Source organism: Tyto alba, unplaced genomic scaffold (genome assembly GCF_018691265.1).
Source record: "Tyto alba isolate M040663 unplaced genomic scaffold, T.alba_DEE_v4.0 Super-Scaffold_40, whole genome shotgun sequence".
Lineage (NCBI taxonomy): Eukaryota > Metazoa > Chordata > Aves > Strigiformes > Tytonidae > Tyto > Tyto alba.
In genome coordinates, this window is record NW_024881316.1 from 18,461,023 (window position 1) to 18,482,565 (window position 21,543).

The following is a 21,543-nucleotide window of genomic DNA, read 5'->3' on the forward strand; positions in this document are numbered from 1 at the left end:
GTAGATAATAAAATATCTAGTAACTGCAGAACTCGATAAAAAATAGGGATTAGCCATTTCTTTCAAAAATAAAGTAAGTTCAACTTCTTCAGTTATAAGGGACACCTTTGAGCTCAAATTAGAGAAGTTTATGTAGGCATAGTGACAGATAACAAAAGAAGTGGGCATAACAGCAACTCAAAAAGGAAAAAAATGCAGGTATGAAATAAAATTATACTTTTTTTTTTTTTAAGAAGGAAGGGAAAACCTATTCAAATTTTATGCAAACTGGAAAGCATCACAGAAATACTTTTGATATGCACAATATCTCAATTCACATAGTATAATTAACTACTTTGATTTATACTCCCTAAAATAACTGCAGTAAAGTTCAATAATTAAGGTATTTGAGAGCTAGAGAGAATGACTTACATCACAGATTTTAAAAAGAACATTTAAGAAGCTAAATACATAATCATTAGCAGCAGCATTTTTTTTTTTTAAAAAACATTGAGGCAGTAAAAATAACAACCTTAATACTTCTTTTGATTTTATTAAATATACACTTATACAAACACTAACATACCAGCAGCTGAATGCAAGTGCAGGTTAAGTAAAACGTTATTCTCATTTCATACCTTCCACCAGTTAACTTGAAGGATTCCAGAATTTATATGAAAAGCACAGAAAAGTAAGTAAGATTCGTAGATATCCAGTAAAATGATCACACTTTCCTACAGCCAGCACATCTAACAAATAAGCCTTATGCTCCTTCTGAAAGATTCCATTTATCCTCCAGAATAGGCCATTTCCACAACAATGATTCTCTCATTAAACAATGTTATTTACCAAGTCTGTGCATAAGACCACAGTCCAACTATCCTTCACAAATTTCCTCTCTAGAACCAAAACAGAAATGGTTTTGATGTAAGGGACTGAAATGCTGGTGAGACAAATCAAATCTCTGAGAGCTAAAGCCTTAAAATAGACTTTGTTTTGGATTGTGACTATTACAAAGCAGTAATAACATATATCCTCATTAACCAGACCTTCTAACAAGTTCTCTGTAAATGGTTGTAGAAGAGCCTCCAGATAATCTCTTAAAATGACCTATTCTACAATGTGTGAGATAAATGCCCAGACTGTGGTGTCAGACAGTAAAGATCCCAGGCCAGCTGAAGATCAAGCTGTGTGTTTGATGAGTAGGGGCAGTGGGTGTCACTGTTTAGTTGGTTTTGTTTTAATTAAATATACTCTCTGAAAACTTTAAAATGTTAGGTTTCTTCAAATCCTTAGCCACAAAAGGCTGGAGGAAAAATCATATTTATTAGAAAGTAAGGGTAGTGCTTTAGTTCATGCTTGAAAATATTTCACTATGGGAAGGAGCATTGCTGTGGTTTTGCAAGAAGAAAGCCTGTGACAACTGTATATGCACATATAGAGATCAACTCTGTGTGTAGGTGCCCACCATAGACATTTTTACACATATACACACACACTCACATGCCAGATCATTTCCAATACGTCTCTTCTTTTTTAAAAATCCCACTTAAAAGACTTTTCAAAACATATGGAAGTTATAAATTCTTAATTCAGAAGGAAAGTACACTTTGTTTTATGATGTAAGCATGCAGGCTAAATGCAGTAGGGAAGTAAAATGCAGGTTGGGCACTAGGCATGGGTCCTGCAGAAAAATACGTCATTCTACACAAATACATCTTATTCCACAGATTGCAATTTGCCTTCTGAACTGTATTTTTTTAGACAAAAGAACAATGAACTAATTGGTTTGTAAACATAAATAATGTATTTTATGTATTATATTCCAAGAATAAACTTTAACAACACGACATACAAGCTAACAAATGCAATACAACAGGTCCCTTTATGATTCCAACTAACTTTCCCAAATAAAATTAGAAAAATTAGAACCTGCAGTCTGATTTTGATACATATTTCCATAACAATGTGTCCCAGTAAGAGTATGAACATGCCAGAGTTCCTAAAGCCAGAGTCAATACTTACTCTTAACGTGTGATGCTCTTGTGCTAGCAATGCTGTGACCTCCTCTTGTAAGGTAATGACCTCCAGAAATTGTCCCCAGAGAGCCATCAGAAGTGAGCAAAGCTGAGCAAGATTCATATTTATAAGTTCTGCCAGTTCATCAGGATTTTCCATTTTCTGAAGTCAGGAAAAAAATACTTACATGATTAACAGATGAGACTATAATGTACAAGCAAGAATCAAAAAAAGTGTACTTTATCTTAGTGAGAATTTTAATGTAAGAAGTAACTTCCAAATAAGAAGTGCTTTGTCTAAGTATCAGAATTGAATTAATCTATATTACAACAGTAACAGATTATTTTATACTGCTTTAAATACTATCCAGTTGTCTTTTAGAATTAGGACTCCTGACCTTAATTTAAAGCAACAGCTCCATTTATGGCAACAATAACTGAGTTCTAACATGCGAAAATACAGTGTGCTTGAAGAGAATAGGAATTAGAAAGTTGATACTTGCTATGTTAGTCCAAATTGGATACAACTGTAAAAATTTAATAAAAGACATCTCCATTTCAGCATAGTTACAACTCACAATAACATTTATATGGTGCTATATATCTACATACACTTCAAACACAATCAGGAAGCAGTGTTATGGTATAGGCTTCTTAGAACTAGATCACACCAAGACAATTTCCATGTGAAACAAGTTTTCCTTTCTCAACAATGTACTGTAATCCTGTGCTACAATTCCACACCAGTCAATTGGAGACTGCTAGGCTAAAGTTCCTTGCCATTTTAGAAAAAAAAAAAAAAATAGTTTTTCAGAAACTCACTAGCACATAAGACATTGAGGCAAAGGGTTCAAAAAGTAAAGATAGTAAAGACCTATATCCAGCAATATTAAAGAGTAAATAGAAAAAATGATTGCAAATACTGAAACACCAACTTAGCAAGTGAGAGTGGAAATAAGAGGAACTTGTGATAAGAACCACACAAAAGAACAAAAAGGAGAAAATGAAAACAATACACTTCAGCAAGCTAAGGGAGAAACTAAAAAATTCAAAGAAGCAAATGTAGAAAACCCCTTTTAATATATAAAATAAGATTATTAGTTGCCAATAGAGAGCTAACTGTGCTGGCTTTGTCTCCAGTTATACAAATGATATCTTTTTAAAGCCAGTATTACATTTCCTTGCAGTTATACTACTACTACAGTAATGAAAGGTAAGTCTACTGTTCTTCAAAAGCTGGGAAGATGGCCCACTCAGCTGTAGAACATGGACAATCTTTCAAAAAAGTTTTAAAACCTGTGTTTTAAACTTTGCCATGACAAGGAAATTAGCTATTCAGCTGTGTCTAGTTCTGACTAAGGAGAGAGTTGGGGAGACAAATCTAAGTAATCTGAAGTATTTTAGTTGTTTCCTTGAGTATGTAGGAAAAACAGAAGAAAATTACAGCATCAGGACAAGCCCTTCCAGATGAGGGGATCACTTGAAGAATTTGCTTTTATATAACGTAGTACTACTGCCTAATCTTCTAACATTGTTATTTGATACCATCAAAAACAAAGAATCCGAATTATAAATGCAGAAAATTCAAAAATGTGATTTTAATACAAGTAATCCACCTTTCTATAATCTTCAATTTCATGATACACAAAAGTTAACACTGCTACTACTGACACCCCAAGCCACCAGATCAATAATAAAGTTTTGGAGTCAGTTAAGCAGTATGTCTTTGAATGAGGAAGAGTTGAAATAAGTGTTGGCAAAAAACATACAGGACGTTATCACTGCAACAAACAGTTTATTCCCAAGTAGCACATGAAATCAGCATACTCTACTCTCATATTAATTTCACTTATTTATGAAAAAAAAATTGTACCTTTACTTCTTCACATAATTCTGTAAGACGAACTTCTACGTCTATGTTTTCTGGAAAGATGAGAGGACATATGAATGAAAAATGCACTTTCCAAGTTGCAGGGTAAAACCAATTATCCCACAAAATAGTTATAAAACATGAAAAAGAACACATCAAATAAAAATTAAAGCCATAGTAAGCACCACTGTCAAGTTTAAATTTAGTAAATTATAAACTCCTTTTAAAATAATTTCTCAGTAATTTCTGAGATTGAGAACAGAACATGATTAATAAAAATGTCTGCAATTGAGTATCATGATACCTTGTCATCTTCCATTCAAAATTATACTTGAAAATACTGTAATTTAAATTACACAGTTTGTAGATTATTGAGAGCTGCTCAGCTATTCAGGAATGTCGTTGTTCACAACCAAGGTAACACAATTCCTCTTCTACCTCAGATTTTCTACAGATACCATATTCCAATACCATTGCTCTACAGCTATATTATTCACCTGATTTGCAAGCTACATGAATATAAATACAATTCTTTAACTGTCTGAGAAATTATATTTTACTCAAATAAAACTGTTCTTTAATTGATCTTTCTCTCAATAGCTGAATATTAAGAGTAAATCAGTCTTCCATGGTATGGGAGCTTACACTGGATCTGAACCTTGAATAAATTATTTATAAAGAAAACAGATTTTTTCTTTCATGTAAGACGTTTCTCCTTGTTAATCATTCCTGGTCTACTTAAGGGAATATGATCAATTAAATAATAATTTAGTACTATGTTCTGATTTCCTTCTACATCTGAGGTACCAGTACAGTGGAACAATTTATAAACCCTAAAATTGTCTGTAACAACTGTTCATATTTAAATACATTTCTGAAACACAGTATTAAGGAAAAAACCTACACTGTTTCTTGAAAACATACACCAATAAAACATGTCTTGAATCCCACAGTAATAAATTTAGGATAATGAATACTGGTTTATAGAACAGCAACAGTGTGTTTTTTCTCAACGTGACTTTGAATGATACCACCTAGATTTGGTAAGTATATATTGATTTTCAGCTAATTGCATCCATTATACTTAGGTTTAAACTTAATGTCAAACAAATTAACTCACATAAGCCAAAGTTCTGAGAAAATATGCAAACTGAAGAAATGCATCAAGTTCTCAGAAAAAAGTTTAGAAATGGTTTTGAAAGAAGGTATATACACCTGTACTAGCTAAGCAGTCCTTGATGATAATTACTCAGAAAATGTATGAAAACAGTTTAAGATATGATACTACTTTTGATGTGTTTGTGGCCACAGAAATTTTGTCATTAGTAAAAAAATTAAATGGTTTACTTATGAGACACAATACTGATTATTTATATTGTTGCACCACAACTGACAATAGGCTTTGAACAACATTTAGAACTCTGAAGTCTAACATCATTATGGAAAATCCTGAACTACAATGTTATATTAAAAACAAAACAAAACAAAATAACAGAATAGAAACAATACAAGACAAAAGGAAATTAAATACTAACATTCTGTAGTAGTAATGTTCACCCAGCAAACATCTGATGCAATTTTGCTGGCTCTGCTAAAAAATAGTTTTGTTTTCTTTTTAAAACAAAACCAAACCACAGATATAGATGATTAAGTTGGTGACGTAGTATGAGACTAAACTGACATTTTATTCTTTTCCCATCACAAACTTCCTTGTGCTTAAGCAGCACTGTCGTGTTTTGTCCAGCATCAGGCCAACACTGACGCTCTCCAAAGGGAGAGCTGGCCATTTAGATATGGACAAATGCACCTTGAGTTTTGAGAACATCTTGTGTAGTGTTCGGAAGAATCAAGCCTTGAGATACCAGAAGCAACCTGAAAGGTTTCTCAGGAAGAAATGGTATTAGCCTTTCATTATCTAAATAATTGAGTCTGTGATGAATTAAGTGAAGCTGTAATTTTTAACAATTTTATTTAAATTGTAACAAGTGACTGAACCCTTCATTTTTGTTTAGTAAAGTAGAACAACATTAAACCAAAAACCAGTAATAATTTCTCATTTTATTATCTATATTCAGCCTAGAAATAAGTAGCTCAATTCTGTAGACTTCATCAGAGTTCAACATATATTCACTGTGGCTGAACAGTGAAATAGTGTTCCTGTTTACAAAATAATTTAATATTTTATATTATTAGTAAGAATATAATATTTTATATTATTAATAAAAATCTGAGTGTTTATATCACCTGCTTTGAAAACATACCTAGGTAGGCGTCTCTCTGGGTTCGTGGATATTTTCTTCTGAGAAGGCGTTCATAAAGGACCTGCATGCTGGCCTTGGCTAGTTATAGGGATTGCACACACATGACTAGTTACTACACTCCTTTTTTCATCTGTGATTTATTATTTGCCTTAAAGTTAGTAAAAAAAGCTTATTGCTAGCCTAGCAATTAGTGCAGTTAGATAGGACATGAAAGCATATAATTTTAGTGTCATTTCTAGATTAGGTATCACTTGTGATATACATTAAGCGATCACTTTTAATTTCCTGAAACCAATAATAATTCAATGATCAATTACAGTTATTGAATCCAATGGTTGTCTGCACATGCTTCTGCAAAATCACTGTCTTGTGTTAAAATCATATGACAGAGCAACAGCAAAGCAAACAGAAGAAACAAAATTAAAGAGATAACATCTTAATTTAAAACAAAAGTGCCCATTCTAGGATTTAAACAGGACTTGAGATTCTCTTCTGCGATGCCCATCTAAACTTCACACGTAACATCTCCACTCTAAAATAGTTCATTTACTTTAAAAATTAAAAATAAATGCAAATGACAACTGTGTACTTTGTGAAGTCCACAGAACTTCAACTTCTTTACAGACATCACAGAAACACAGCTTTTTTTATTTACTGCTGCTGGATTTTAGAAAAATTAGCGTTAATGGTAGGCATTAGTTATTTTTCATGAGCAAAAGGTAACAGAAGCATAATTAATATTTACATTACTAGTCCTTTTTGCTATATCAATTGTCCCAATCAACAAAATAACTGAAATAAATTTAAAAAATTACAAATATGAAAACAAAGTAATTGTAGCAGAGACTTAAAAAAATAACAAAAAACCCAAACTCTACAGGAAACTAACCGTCAGCAGAATATGTACAATGCATGTTAAATGTAAGTAGCAATTTTCTCTTCATATATTTATTTTGAGCATTTCTGTTCAAGCTTGCATTCCTAAAGGTAAGCTAAATTACCCACAGAAATGACAAAAGGTCTGACTCAAGTTCCACTGAAGCTTATGAAAATATTTTTGGTGACTTCATTGATGTTTGAAGGATAGAATCCAACTATGCAACTTAATGTCTGGCTTTTTTTCTATTACATATATGCTTTGTATGAATGTTTTAGGGGAATTGAAGGTGCTATCTGAAACATTTAAGTACCAAGATTTAGTTTAAGCCTATCCTTACAGCAAGAGTGCCAACAGATTCTATTTGGGAAAAAGCACATTTTATCCTTAAAAGGACAAAGACTAAGAGTTGAGTCATTCCTCTAATTGGGTGTTCCCCTCCATATCAAGATTAAGATAACTGACACAGAAATATTCTTTGCACTGTAACTGTATCAGTATTTTTGCTTCTATAAAGAAAGAGCCTCAGTTTCTGGTATTTCCCTATGCACAGACTTGTAATGCACTCCCTCCCACATTTTTTTTTTTTTTTCCAAAAAATAACTTGGCATTTTGCAATATACAAGTGAAACATTTGTTTGAATCACTAATCGACCACATCAGACTTTTAAAATAGCTTTCATATCTCAATTTTCAACCTTATTCTTTCCTAATGATCAGTTTTGACACTGGTAAAATTGAACAATACAAGAATCAATAAATGCTGTCTGCAATCAATCTAAATTCCAAAAGATATAATTTTTCAGATTTAAATAGAACTTTACCTGACTAAGAAGGTATATGTTTGATGAGGAAAAAGTCTAAATAATCCTTTATAATGCCAATGTATCTTCGTTTTTTACTTCCACTGCTCCCCTAGTTCATAAGTTGAGGCTAGGCTCTCTAATATACCTGCATTCTACAGAAATGTAACGTACATTTCCATACATTACATTTTATGTAACATTTTTTGCAACTACTTTTATCAATTACTAGAAGTTTTATCAGTTACTAGAAGTCTTCATGGCCATAGAAATTACATTTTTTTCTGTGAGACTTTCCTGTAAGTGTTTAATTTTAACTTTATTAAAGAAAGAGCTTCTCTGAAAGCATATTTCATCTACTCAGATTTACAGAAACAGTTCTTGTCTATTCAGATCTTTTCCTAATTCTTAGGTAACTAAGTCTGTTTAAAAAGTTACACTTCAAACTCAGCCAGCAGCAATTTCTTCTTGTCAGTCTTTTTTCAGAGAAGTTGCCACTGTAACATTCCTCTCAAATCAAAGCTTACAGAGTTCCAATTTTTATACAAGTATATAATGTTTCCTTATAACAAACAAGTGTAGCATGCTACCTGGATTAAGAGTTTCTATAACTTTCTCACCACTAATCACAGTGATTTGAAGGAACAGGGCAAATCAAGACCAACAAGAAAAAATATATTTGCATAAACTCAGGCTGTTATCTCCTCATTTTATTAGTAATGTGACAGTACTTGCTTCTTTTTTTGTTTTTTTTCTTGAGTTATTAAATTTCAGCTCAGTTCAAGTAAAAAGACTGTAGATATACAAGAAGTATGAAATCAATGCCTGTTTACTCTAGAAGTGGGGTATTCTTGCTAAATACTGATGGGAAAGTGATGCATTTTATTAAATTCAACATACCCAGTTCAATTCGGTGAGAAGACGGGAGCTCCTTTGTTATCATAATGAAATAGCTATGTAACCCTTTGAAAGCAAGCAGCAAACTGGCACAAAGTGTATAGTGGAAATTATAGGCATGGCTGAGGAAAGACTCGGAAATAACAAAACTGCAACCCTAAAGAAAAAAAAGAAAAAAGATGAGGCACATATTAATTTTGTACAATAAATGAACAGCATAACTAAAGAGACAGATAAGCAAATTGCCTCTTTTCACAAACCTCATCCATATTTTTGCGACTTTCAATAGATTGCAATATATTTAAAAAGAAGGTTAGACACTTAATATCGTAAGCTTTCCATCTGTGTGTTCCTGAAGCACGTAATATAGCCTTTTGGAACAAATTTTCTCATTTCCCCTATCAGTGGCACACCAAAGTAACTCCAACAAAGTCCATTCTTCATCAAGCAATATTTCTGCAGAAATTATAAAATAAACACACCGCCCAATAAAATACAAATAAAATCTTAAACTGAGATATTCTTACATCTGCTGATAACTGTTTTGTGTAGTTATTGCCAAAGACCACACTTTCAAGAGAAGGAATCACAGAGTCCCTGTTTTGTGTTGGTGCATTCCTGTTCAACCATGTATTCTTCACTGGGCGAGGAAAACTGCAAAAAGCACAAACGAACTGATAATTTGAACATACTATGTGTCACGAAACTATCACAGTTAAAACAATTTCTCAATTTTTCTTGAAAAGTAGTAGAAACAAGGACCCTCAATAAGATCCTGGAAGTTCCTAGCATAGTGGGCCACCCTTTTAGAACCCCTCAGGACGGCACAGATGCCTCCGTTAAGTCTCTGGTGCTGCACTAGGGGAGTAGTTCTACAGCAGTTTTCTTCAAAGCATGTCCTGAGCTAGTTGGAGAAATTTAAGACATTATTACCCTCAACTGCTCTGTTGCCATCTCTCACAATGAAGGTGAGCAGACTCTGTCCTAGGAGATTGTGGAAGAATTTCCTCATTATTTCCAATGCGAACCTCAACTAACTTAAACAGTATTCCTAAAAGCTTAAGCCATAGAGATAAATTTTGAACTGTAACAGGTAAGAAGCATTAATTTTCTGTGACCTTTGCTATGGGAACTTTACCTCCTAAAAGCAAAGCAGTAGTAAGTAGCTGGAAAGCTACCACACAAACTGCCATTGATTTTTCTCTAAGAGATGCCTGACCTCTGCCTACTGAGGAGGAGAGCCCATCCTGATCCCCAGGGAGAACGAAGCATCCTGCAATAGTAGACCTGTGAGAACAAAGATCTAGAAAAAATGAATGAAAGATGAATGAATGGAGAAAGCATAGACTTTTAGCTAATGGTCAGAAATGACAGGTTAATGAAAAGAGTAGATTGTACAAGACTCCAGGGTTGTAACCACGTGGAATTATGGCCTCTCTTTCAAGGGAAGTGTTAATACTGATTGTTCCTGAGAGAAGATGAACCTGGATGCTCCTCTGAAAATGAAAACACTCAAGAAGTGACCCCCTATCAAATGGGGTAATGATGACAGTAATGTGAGCATCACCCAAGCAGAGGAGCAAACTGTCACCTAGGAATGCCCAAAGGGCAGTGAAGTCTGCAATTTTCAGGTTTTTCAGGAAGAGGTATTCCAGAAAAATGAGCTGGATATGAATACAGCAACTATGAAGCGTTTGCTAAATATTACAATATGGGGTAGGGTAGCCCAGCCGAATGAAACACTGTAAATTTGAAGGTTTCTTCCTCTCTCCACCTCAAACTGATTTAAAGGCCAACTTGGATCCTTAAAATGATTTTGTGGACACCAATAACATTCTACTCTAAAGATAACAGAAGCAGTGTGACAGCTGCTGTTTTGTTTCAGTATCGCCTCACACAAACTATATCAAGTTGAGGTTTAAAATTGAATAGCATTATTGTATCACCACTTGAAAAGGTGGAAACAGGGAAAAAATGCAAGAAAACCCTCAGATTTTCTGCAACCTTATAAAAAGTCAGCAGGGACAAATACATTTCTGACTGAAAATTAGTAACAAAACCTGTTTTTCATTTTCTGACAATGAAGTGAAGTTTGACCTTATGGCTATAGAATGAATACAGGTGAAATACCTGAATTTCACTTGTGGTACAGTGTGACAACTTACACTTTACGTACATGCTGCTACTTTAAGTATGTAATTTTATCAGACGAAGTCTTCAACAACAATACTAGCTTAACATAATTCCCACCTCCTCTGTACTTGTTCCTCTCCCAAATAATGCTGTGCCATTCCTTCAGGTGTGCTGGTTCAGTTACTATATAACCATGCCTAAAACACATCACCAAAACAATCCAACTTGGAGGAGAAAAAAGACAAAAAAGCCAGTTAAATCCTCCAAACCAGTGCAGTCCTACTGCACAGCATAGCTGTCATACATAGAGACACAGCTTTCCACGATGTGAAGACAGAGACAAGCAGTGGGAATATCTTAAACTAAAGGTTTGGACATTCATGGCACAGCCTGAATTTGAATATGAAGAAACTTGGGGGAAGTAGCGTGGAGATTTGAAGACCATGAAAGAAGGCCAAGATACGCTAAAGAAAAAGCTGTGCAAAGAACACTTCATATGTGTGACTGACCGTATGGCCCCTTTTCACACTTACTTTAGAGACAGAGAAGCAAGGCAAACAGAGATTGCAAAGGGTTACAAACAAGTCAATGAAATAAAAAGTCTTAATTAAAAATTAAGCAAAAGATTTTTTTAAAGAGAAAATTAAATTCTCCAGTTCCATTTACTTTAGAAAATGGTAAATGCATTATTTGCAGACATCACTGACATTTCAGTGGTAACTGAAAACTGTGAAAACAGCTAACAGAAGATTGTATTAATGGCATCTATTTCAGTCACTAACTGGAGTGAGCAGCAGATCTTCCTGATTAAGAAAATGTGTAAGTATTTATACATATAAATATACACGTATAAATACAGATATTTATACATTCCTCCTCTTCTCTGGTCTTGAATATTCTCTTTTCTACGCTACTGACTCTTATTTCTAACAGAAACAAACTCAGAATTTGTTCCAGGTTCCACTGAAAATGTGAAGTTTCTCATCCCTCGGGGCCCTAAATTCCAAAATCATCAAAAAGACAACCATATTGGCCATAGATTTAACTCCTTCCTAAGTATTCTATTTTTATAACATTTCCATTTGGACATTTATTAAGTTACTTTCATTTTATTAACAAGAGATTACCTTATCAATGGCTGATGCAGCGCAACCAAAGAAGCATGGACTATAACCGATATGACAGAAAGGTGAAAGTAATCAAACATAACATTGACATAATGATGAAGGCCCCGGTGTAAGTTAAAGTGCAACTTTAAGGTTCGGCTACTAATTGGCTGTAGTGTGCTCAGGTCATCTGGTCTAAAAAGAAATTAAAACAAAACAACATAGAATTAGAACAATCATATTTAAAGTGCAATTTATTAATAACTGATGTAGATAGCAATTTAGCATAGGTCTATACTTTGGAATGCAATGGCATCTTCCCCAGGAAAAAAATACATGAACAAAAATAATCAGAATGAGATAAATCAGTTATGAAATCTTAACAGACTTCAGCACTGGATTTGGTTTTTACCCTCATCTATGTCTAATATGAACACACTACATCTACATACAATACAGACTGAATCAGTTTAAAAAGTTATCATATATTGTTGATTTAATAAAATCTTCTATATTTAAACTTACGAATAGTCTGTATCCGTGAAGTGTAGATCTAATGTTAGCAGAAAATTCATTTCATTAAGAGACTCCTCAATCTAAAAAGAAATTGTAAAGTATGAAATCTTTTCAGGTCCCTTATTTATACTAATCCAACTGTACATAACGATGACTTAATTATCTCAATACATTGAAGTTGAATAACAGATTACCTTCCTCTCATCTAACAGCATTTTTATTTTGAAAATCATCACGTCATTCACAGAAACTTCCTCATTTTTGTAAAGAATCTGAAATGTTTTACTGCAAACTATATTGTCATGGATTGAAGCAGGAAAGGCAAGATCTGAACCTGGAAAGAGAAACAAATATTAAATAATTGGTCTAGCATCTGGAAACCCCAGAGCAGCTAATAAGTAGAACTATCATTCCTGTGAGTTTCATGACCACTGTTGTAACTGTAACACTAATAACATCATAAACTTCATTTCATCCAGCAACTGCTGGTTTGAAGGAGTGCCTTTTGTTTCAAAGAAATATTGTATTATTTTTTTTACGTAATTTTCTTTTAATGTAAGTTCTGAAGAATTTTTGCTTTGTTCCAAATTGGAGTAAAACATTCTAGGCATCAAAAATTCTAATAAAAATCCTGAAATCAGTCTTGTTTCATCCAGCATTTACGTTGATTTGCAAGGTTTAACCACACTGAGAATTCTTAATTACCTACAGATGAGGCAAAGAGGTTAAATGACATTAATCAAGAACAGAGATGGTTTGTTCTTTCCTTCCAGATCTTTGCACCCTATTCTGGCCAGACCAGTTCCAAGTGTATCACCTGAATTGTATATTTCTCATTCAATATGACACTTTTGCTTTCAGTCCAGAGGCTGTTCATCAAAAAGAATCCAGAAATGGTTGAGGAATCATTTTCCAAAAAAAGGTTAAAAGAGTTGTAGAAGAAATGAGAAAGGGAATGCTTTAAAATAGATATTGAGGAAATATTTAGTATAATAGCAAGGGGCTATCACAGAAGAAATATCATGATAGGCACTATCCTGTGAAACAACACATAAAAGAAGATGAAACTTGGAAGACCAGAAGTAACAGAAATACCAACAATTTCTTATCACTCCTTCACAAGCGAGCTCAATAACATTAAACTCTTCCAGAACACAAAGTCTTAGAAATTGTGTAAATGGGTGTGCAAAACATTTTTTTTTTTAAGTTTTTTGGTTCTTCTTAATAAATTACTTCAAAAGAATCCACAAAAGAAAAAAAAAAATCTGCAAAGTTTGCACTTTATCAATTTGGGTTCTACAGGCTTCTGATGGAAAAATTACTGCACCTGGCAAACATTCCCACTCTACAATCTTTGTGACATCTTAGTTCAATTTCCCTTCAGAAACTAGATACAAGTGAAAATACTGGATTTTGCAACAGTGCTTTCATACATATCCCCAATTTAGGTGTCCTGAACGAAATGCTTACAAAGGCTGCGTCACTGAAGTGTAATTCCCCTATATATAATGCCACTTTCAGCTTATATCCAACTGGGTCATCTGTTACGGGTGAAGGGCAGAGCAGTTATGGTCTCACATGACACGTAACTGATATAACTACCCAGGATCAGCAAAAGGGATCTCCCACTCCAGCCTGATACAGAAGAAGTAATGGAGGCACGTGGCTGAGGTCCCACTTCCTATGCAGCGTCCGAGTTACAGCCCTCAGTTCCCCTGGCTTCAGTGTAATGTGAAGCTGCACCCTCGTAAGCGAGTGAGAGGAGTCGAAGACAAAAAGCTGACGCCAGGAACAGGCTGAGGCACATCCACGTGGGCAGCAAGGTCTCACAAATGTGAAGTCAACAAGGTAGAACTGCTATTTTTTAAGTCAATTATGCACTGACTGGCCAAGACTATTTCTAGGCTTCTAACCACACAAAAAGCCATCTCAGCAACAGAGGGGAAAAAAATAATTAATGGAGAATTAATTTATTCTTGCATCATAAACATAGACCTCTCATTCCTATTCTGCTTGTTTGGTTTTGTTTTTTTTCTCCCCCCTGCAAAGCAGCCATGAGTTTCTGATACAAGGAGGAATTCAGAACAGCCTCAAATCTGAAACAACCTCATACCAGCTAGAATTACATACGTTTTTCTTGATTTTCTAGAGCATGACTACACCTCCCTTCATATTACATGAATGCCAGGAGACCTTCACATGGCTGGAGCTAAAGCAAGTGGCTTGCCCTATCGCATCTGTAATGACACTCATTCTGGGTCTTGAGCAATTCTAATGAACTACTAAAGGACGTAGGAAACAGAAATGGAAGAAAACTGAATTTAAAGTATCACAGGACCTCATGAAGAACTAGGAAGGGCTGGGCAAGGGGTGGAAGGAGAGCAAAGCAACAGGAAGAAGGGAAAAACTGAGACTGCATATTTGACTTAGGGAAATAAAAGGAAGACATAGATCAAACAAACAGTCCGTGGGAGAAGGAAAAACACAAAGCTAAGGTAAGGAAATTGCAGGTAACTTATGCAGAGGCTAGGGAGATCTAGAAGTAAGCAAAATGACTTTGTCTGGGAAAACCATAACACTGCAAAAGGGAACAGGATTTAGAACAAATAATTATGAGGAAGACAGAACAAGAGATAGAGAGAAAAGTATAGGAAGAAGTACCTGACCTACACAGGACATCATTCTCAAGAGCGAGAGTTTTGGGCTCCTCTCCAGTCTCCTCTATGGTCAACAAGCAACAGACACTTTCAGATAGTGGGTCTGACCTCTCAGTGCTAATCCACACATAGCCCAATAGCAGCTATTTTCTACAAACAATGTCAGTCTCTGTAACTGGCATCAGCTGTTCTACCACCTTGAGCAGGAGAGCTGAGTTAGAGCTACAGTGTCCAGCTCTGCTAAATTAAGCAAGCAGCTGAAATGAACTGGAAGGCAGAGATCCTCAGCAACACCAAGCACTATCATACCCCCAAGAAGTACAAACTAATGCCCTTTCATCGACCAGCTTGTACCCTTCTCTCCACTTTGTTGTGGCACAAACATTATCAATAACTACCTGATAAACCAAACCGAGAGACTGATCTAAAAAGGACCACGGGGTTTTCTGTTTGGAGGGGTTTGGTTTTTTGTAAAACAGCTGCTTGTCAGCTGCTTGAGTTCCTCAGGTGAGTCCTCTGGTCAAATAAGACACTTGTGTCAACAGAGCACAGAACAATATGAAAGTAAAGTGGAGCAGCCAGAGGGAATCATAGGCTGATTTTATTTTTTGACAGCTCTGACGACCTACACTCACATCAAATTGCAGTCTTGATGTTTACATCCTTTATGTCTAATAAGGAGACAAAAGAGCTAACACATGTCACAATTTACTAACAAGATTGCAGCTTTCTGAAAAAAATAACCGAAGACCACTCTAAAAATGTACCATGAAATGGAAGAACTTTTTTGTCAGCAATATTAAGCATATCATTAAGTGTCACTATTAAAAAAAAAGTGTATCTTACTAACAGATCAGTTTATCAGAGCTAAATTCCCTAAACCACACTAAACTTTGCCTTTGAAGTGAAATAATCTTGGTTCATGAGAATTATTTATTTATTTCACACAAATCCAATGAGTGTTCAGGAAGCTTGACTAAAATTCAGTATCTGCATTGTTGCTCTACTCAGAGTTACTTTTAAAATAGCCTCAAAAATTCAAGTTGAGAAGTAGGTTTTCCTCCATTGCAATTCCAGTAATTCCACCTGACATTTGAAAATTTAATTCATTTTTTGCTTTTCACATGTTTACAGCATGCTAAGATGTGGGCTTCACAGAACTAGGAGAGCACCAGCAGGTTTCTCTGGGTTCAGTTTACCTGGGCAAAGAAACCAAATTGACTGCCATGTTAAAAAAAGAAAACAGAGGGAAAGGGTAATTCTGTTCAAGAGGTTAAATCAGTTTTCAGCTTTGCCACCAGAGAGCAAGAGAGCAAGTTTGAAAACAGCAAGACTGGATCCTTTCAAAGTCTTTGGGAAAAAAGTGGGCTTAGCAATCTGTGTAAGAGTTTATATCTGAAGTTCTCCACTACTTTGAGGTATGTACTTAAATGAGATCTGCCCTTGGTTATCTTTGATGGACTCATGGTAAAGACAGAGCAGATCAGTGGAAAAAAACAGAAGACACTATTATACAGGAATTACCATGTTTTGCTACCAGCAAATGGAATTAACAGAGGAAAAATAGTAACAAAATTCTGTAATTAACTTTTAAGTCTCATTGCTACGAACAAGCTAGTTTTTCAGCAGGTCATCATAAAACAATTTGTATTATTATTGTATTAATAACAAAATTAAAAACACTTCTATATTAGTTATAACAATATATACCAAAAAGCACGCTCCCTTAATAAGCAAGGCAAGATAATGACCTCATTTACTAAATGTTTTTGCACTTACCAGTTGCATGTAACAAGCTAGCTTCTAATTTGTGTGGAATTCTTGGAGGAATTTTCATAGATGCACGAATCTGGTAAAAGCTAAAGCAAAAGACAGTGATTTGCAACACATGCAATCCGGTACATCCCATTTACCATATAGAGATACATACAATGACAAAGGCAGGAATGAAGAGTGGGAAGGAGAGACAGGGCAAGGAAGTCTATGAAGTTTAAAACTCTCTTATTTTGACTCTTCATCCTGTTGGGTTTTTTTCTTAATCATTAACCAGATCAGGAGCCAAACACATGAATAAAAGAAGAAAGCTTCAACACAGAGCTAGTCTTTCCATGCCCCACAGTGTTGGGGCAAATATTTATGGAGATACATGGTAAACTACATTGGAGAACTGATATGAATGATCAGGACTGTCTGCTACACTGCAACCATCTCAAAAGGATCTACCACGTAGCACATCTACAGGACCTGCTGTAGCCAGTTGTGCTGCTGAAGGAGCTATTGGTGAAACTGCAACAGGTCCCCTCACCTCTCCCTCCATGATCCCCAGAAAACACCACTTACCAGACACTCTTTATGTCGCTTGTGGCCATCAGATTTTAAAAAGTGCAAATAAAGGATCACACTAGGCAAAATATGTCAGTACTTGCAGTATTAAGACATAGTACTATTGCCTTTACACTATCAAAGGCAGGAACTGCAGGCTTAAAGGAAAAATAAATAAATAAAAAAAAAACCAACGAACCAAATAGGAAAGTTTTTTGGGTCTCTGCCCCTGTCTTTAAACAGTTTTTAATCTTATTCAGCTCCATACTGTTTCCAACTTTGATTTTCGTCTATGAAATCCCCAGTTGTCACCCATACTGATTTTATGGAAGTCTTTACATAACACAAGCACCCATAAATACCCTTAGATGACATGTTCCATCTATCTCATCCCATTTCAGATCATTCATTTTTGTTTGAAGCGGTTAGCTTCGGCTTCCTCAGTGAGCTGATGTGACCTACCACACAGCTCCACAAATACAAACACCAACAAAAGGGAGGGAGCGAGAACATTCAGAAGTAGAAAGTAGGAAGACAAAACCACCTTTTTAGGCAAAAGCATGATCCTAAGTGCCCTTATCAGTATGCAATTTACCCTTTGTATTCCACCCCCAACGTATACCCACTCACAGTCTTTTTCATCATCCTCACTATCCAAATCCAAACTACTCTTAACTGTTGTGGTGTTCTGACTTTGGCTTCTAACACTTCTGCGAAAGCTGACCATCCAGGACTTTGCTAGAAACTGATGCAACTATGTACTAGTCTAACAACCGACCAATAAAAAAGTTCTTAATTTAAGCTTTCCACAAAATTAAAAAGTTGACTTTAGTCTGATCAAAACTATGTATCACTAAATGTTCTATAATAGAAGATACTTATTGAACCAGTGATATTGCTAGGGATAAGAGATGACAGCAGAATGATTCCTACTTTTTAAAAATCAAATAAAACTCAACCTACTGAAAACTACTAATTATATTTTTTTTTCTTTTTTTTTTAGAAATCCACAGGTCAAATGATTCCATATATACTCCTCAACTGATTCATAAACAGTAAAATAATTAATTTTGTATTGGATTAAAAAACCCCCAACATTAAGCTTTCACTGTCACCTTCTCCAAGAGTTTAAGAAATTGAGGAGATTAAGACAGCCCTCCCAACATTAATCCAGGAGGATGCAATCTAGTACACTGATGTACTCCTTATCTCTAGGTCAGATGTGACTTTCATCATTCAATTAGTTACTTATTTCACCTATACTGAGGATACATGATACATTATAATGTATAGTAACCTCAGCAAGGAGATTAACTTTCCACCAGGCCCAGTTTTACAGTGTCATTTCTGGATTCACAGCAAACATTTATCAAGAGCCTGACATCCTACCACTACAAACTGCATCTCCCCATGATCCAAATGACTAGCCTGTCATGGCAGAGCATACTGCTTATTACTTCAGGTGTTAAGAAAAGAATGCAAAATCATTGATATGGTTTATATTAAACGTTATGTCTCAGTAGTTCAGAGATATGCCAGATATTTTACTTCATCTCATTGTAATTTACCAAACTGGGGCAATTTATTAAACTTTAAAATGTCAAAAAATCTGCGTAATTCATAGTTCATGTTTAGAACTGTGACAGCTCTACAGAGTATCAACTTAACTGAGGCTTAACAACTTTATTGAATGTGGATAGATCAAAGACTTAGGACTGTAACAAGGTAAAATGAAAGACAAGGTAAGAACTGAGCACCGAACAGAAAAAACATGCAATGTGATATTCTTATTGCTCAATGCAGTAAGACTTGTTTGCCCTAAAGATGTTATTAAGTGACTGTTTGCAATCTAGACCTCATTGAAAGCAAATCAACAGAATTGTTCATGCTTAGATTGTAATTTGTGAAACCAAATGACTGTTAGGACATTCTTCCCTTTCCTCTTATTACTTGCTAGCAATTAATCAAAAGCAGACTATTCTAAACCCTTTACCTGCCTGATATATTTTAATTTGGGCTAACAGGGAGATGAAGGTATATTGTTTGCTTGTTTGAGACAGGTGGCTTTGATTTTCAGCAGATTTATACTTTAAGCAGTTTATAATACAAAATGTTCACTGAATAATAAAACCTGTAGGAGTTCAGCTCAGGGCAAATATACAAATGTTAATTTAAAATCTTGTGCCTAGATCTTTGAAACAATTATTTAACTGCATCAAGATATTTAAATAAGAAAAACAACCTCCTACACAGTATTTACCCAAAATTATTCAGTTACCCATCTTTAAAAGCCATATATACTAAGGATCTATCTGCAAATGGAGAGCTATGATACTGAAACAGGGTACTTTATTCACAAAGGAATTACATTTGTAATACATAAAATCAGGAAATGCTTTCTAAAGTTAAGATACACTTTCCTCCTTTGATAGCAAGCTTTAAAAGAAATGTCAAAAAAAATATGCATCGAACCTCATCACTCTCTTCCCCCCAAGCCCTGCCTTCCTCCTCTTCCTTCCATCTCTGGTTCAACTCATTAATCAATGTGTGTCTCAATACTTCTTTTTTCTATTTAAAAAAAAACAAAGGAGAAAACCAAGTCACTTTCAACTATTTCCCAGCTGTACCATAAACATTGTTTAGTTCTCATATTCACAACAACTAACCTATAAACCTTATCTATTCTACAGTATCTGCTTGGGCCTTCACATAATTCAGTATCAAGGACTTGTTACTCACCTATCACATTAAATTATTGCAAATACCCTTAAAATACTACGTAAATAAGATCTGAACACAATCAACTCTCTGTTACCTTATGTAACAAGAGAATTAAATTATCCTAGGTAGTGGAAAATCCAAGACAATAATAGTGCTACAGAACACGCCACTGATGATACAGCAAATGTGCCCAAGAAGATGAAGTAGCTTGGGTCTACCAACACTTTCAAACCCCAGTCCAGCATCTTCCAAGAGGTGGCACATGCAGACCCCACCAGGCAGTTACAGGCTTTGTACTACAATTTTTCAGAGGGTACAACAATGCCTTCCTGCAGCCCATAGGAATGGAAAACATGGTACAAATGTTTCAGTGGCACAGCCTGTGTTAAAGCAAAGTCAAGTAAGATTCACATGCCCAACCTTGGTACAGCCCATCTTCTCTGGCACGCACCTGTAAGTCCCAGGAACATGGCAGAGGAATACTCAAACTGACCCTGCACCAGTTTGTCTCTTTCTCAAGTCCTGACTCTGACAGCAACCTGGAAAAATGCCTTACTGATAATACAGACAGGGGCGTTATGTTAATTTCAAGATTTATGTAAAACTGTTTTCCAGAGCAGAAATATTTACAAAAAAAAAAGAAAAAGATCAAGCTTTGCAATTAGTGTCAAGGTACCAGAAAAGTGCTGGGGTTCTTAAAGCTTAGACTAGTAATGACCTTTTTGTGAATTTTGAAGACTATCTGAAAAAAACTGTGCTATGAAACCTGTTCCTTAATCTCTGTTTTGACTGCATTAAATGAGGAAAACACCATTTTCAGATTAAGGGTTGAAATTTTCAGATAACGAAGTCAGAAATATTTTGACAGAGACGCTTGAAAGCTACTCTCCCTGTTTTGAATAAAAGAATCAATGGTATTCAGAAAGTTGGTATACTGTAAGAACACACATTAATCATGTGTGAAATCAGCAGCATCCATCAGTGTAAGGACCTTTTGCTCCATTAGCTGAAGCAGGATAGCTGAGTATTTCACTAAACAAAAAACAAACAACAGAAATACCACCAGGACCTGTAATCTACAGTATGATGAAAAATGCACTAAAACATGGACCAGAAGCAAGAGCCTGATATGCAGTAGTTGATAAATTACCCTGATAAATTATGCCATCATGTTTAGAATCACCACCTGATAATTCATCAAAATTCATTTGGATCATCTTTGATGATACAACTATGGTTTGGCATTTTAAAAGCCTAAGCTACAACAGCAGCTAATGAAGTAGAGTCTTAATGGGAGTCCCTGCAGTAGGGGCAGTGCAGGGAACAGATTTGGGATGAACAGCAGACTGACAGTTGAATGAAGGTCTGACACCACACGAAGAA

At 35.1% G+C, this 21,543-nt stretch overlaps 1 protein-coding gene across 5 annotated transcripts in view; it reads right to left on the reverse strand.

Annotated features, from left to right (window-relative positions):
- FAM135A (family with sequence similarity 135 member A) overlaps positions 1–21,543 on the reverse strand; it is a 91,807-nt gene that overhangs the window by 34,322 nt on the left and 35,942 nt on the right. For 4 of the 5 annotated variants that reach the window (XM_042803239.1, XM_042803238.1, XM_033002826.2 and 1 more), the window contains 9 exons: positions 16,897–16,976; positions 12,655–12,794; positions 12,470–12,540; positions 11,966–12,139; positions 9,233–9,359; positions 8,709–8,862; positions 6,129–6,206; positions 3,871–3,920; positions 2,005–2,160 (listed from right to left, as the gene is read on the reverse strand). In XM_042803239.1, the coding sequence (XP_042659173.1) occupies positions 2,005–2,160; positions 3,871–3,920; positions 6,129–6,206; positions 8,709–8,862; positions 9,233–9,359; positions 11,966–12,139; positions 12,470–12,540; positions 12,655–12,794; positions 16,897–16,976 (1,030 nt within the window). The remainder of the gene's footprint in view (positions 1–2,004; positions 2,161–3,870; positions 3,921–6,128; positions 6,207–8,708; positions 8,863–9,232; positions 9,360–11,965; positions 12,140–12,469; positions 12,541–12,654; positions 12,795–16,896; positions 16,977–21,543) is intronic. The other variant, XM_042803240.1, reaches the window with a different exon arrangement.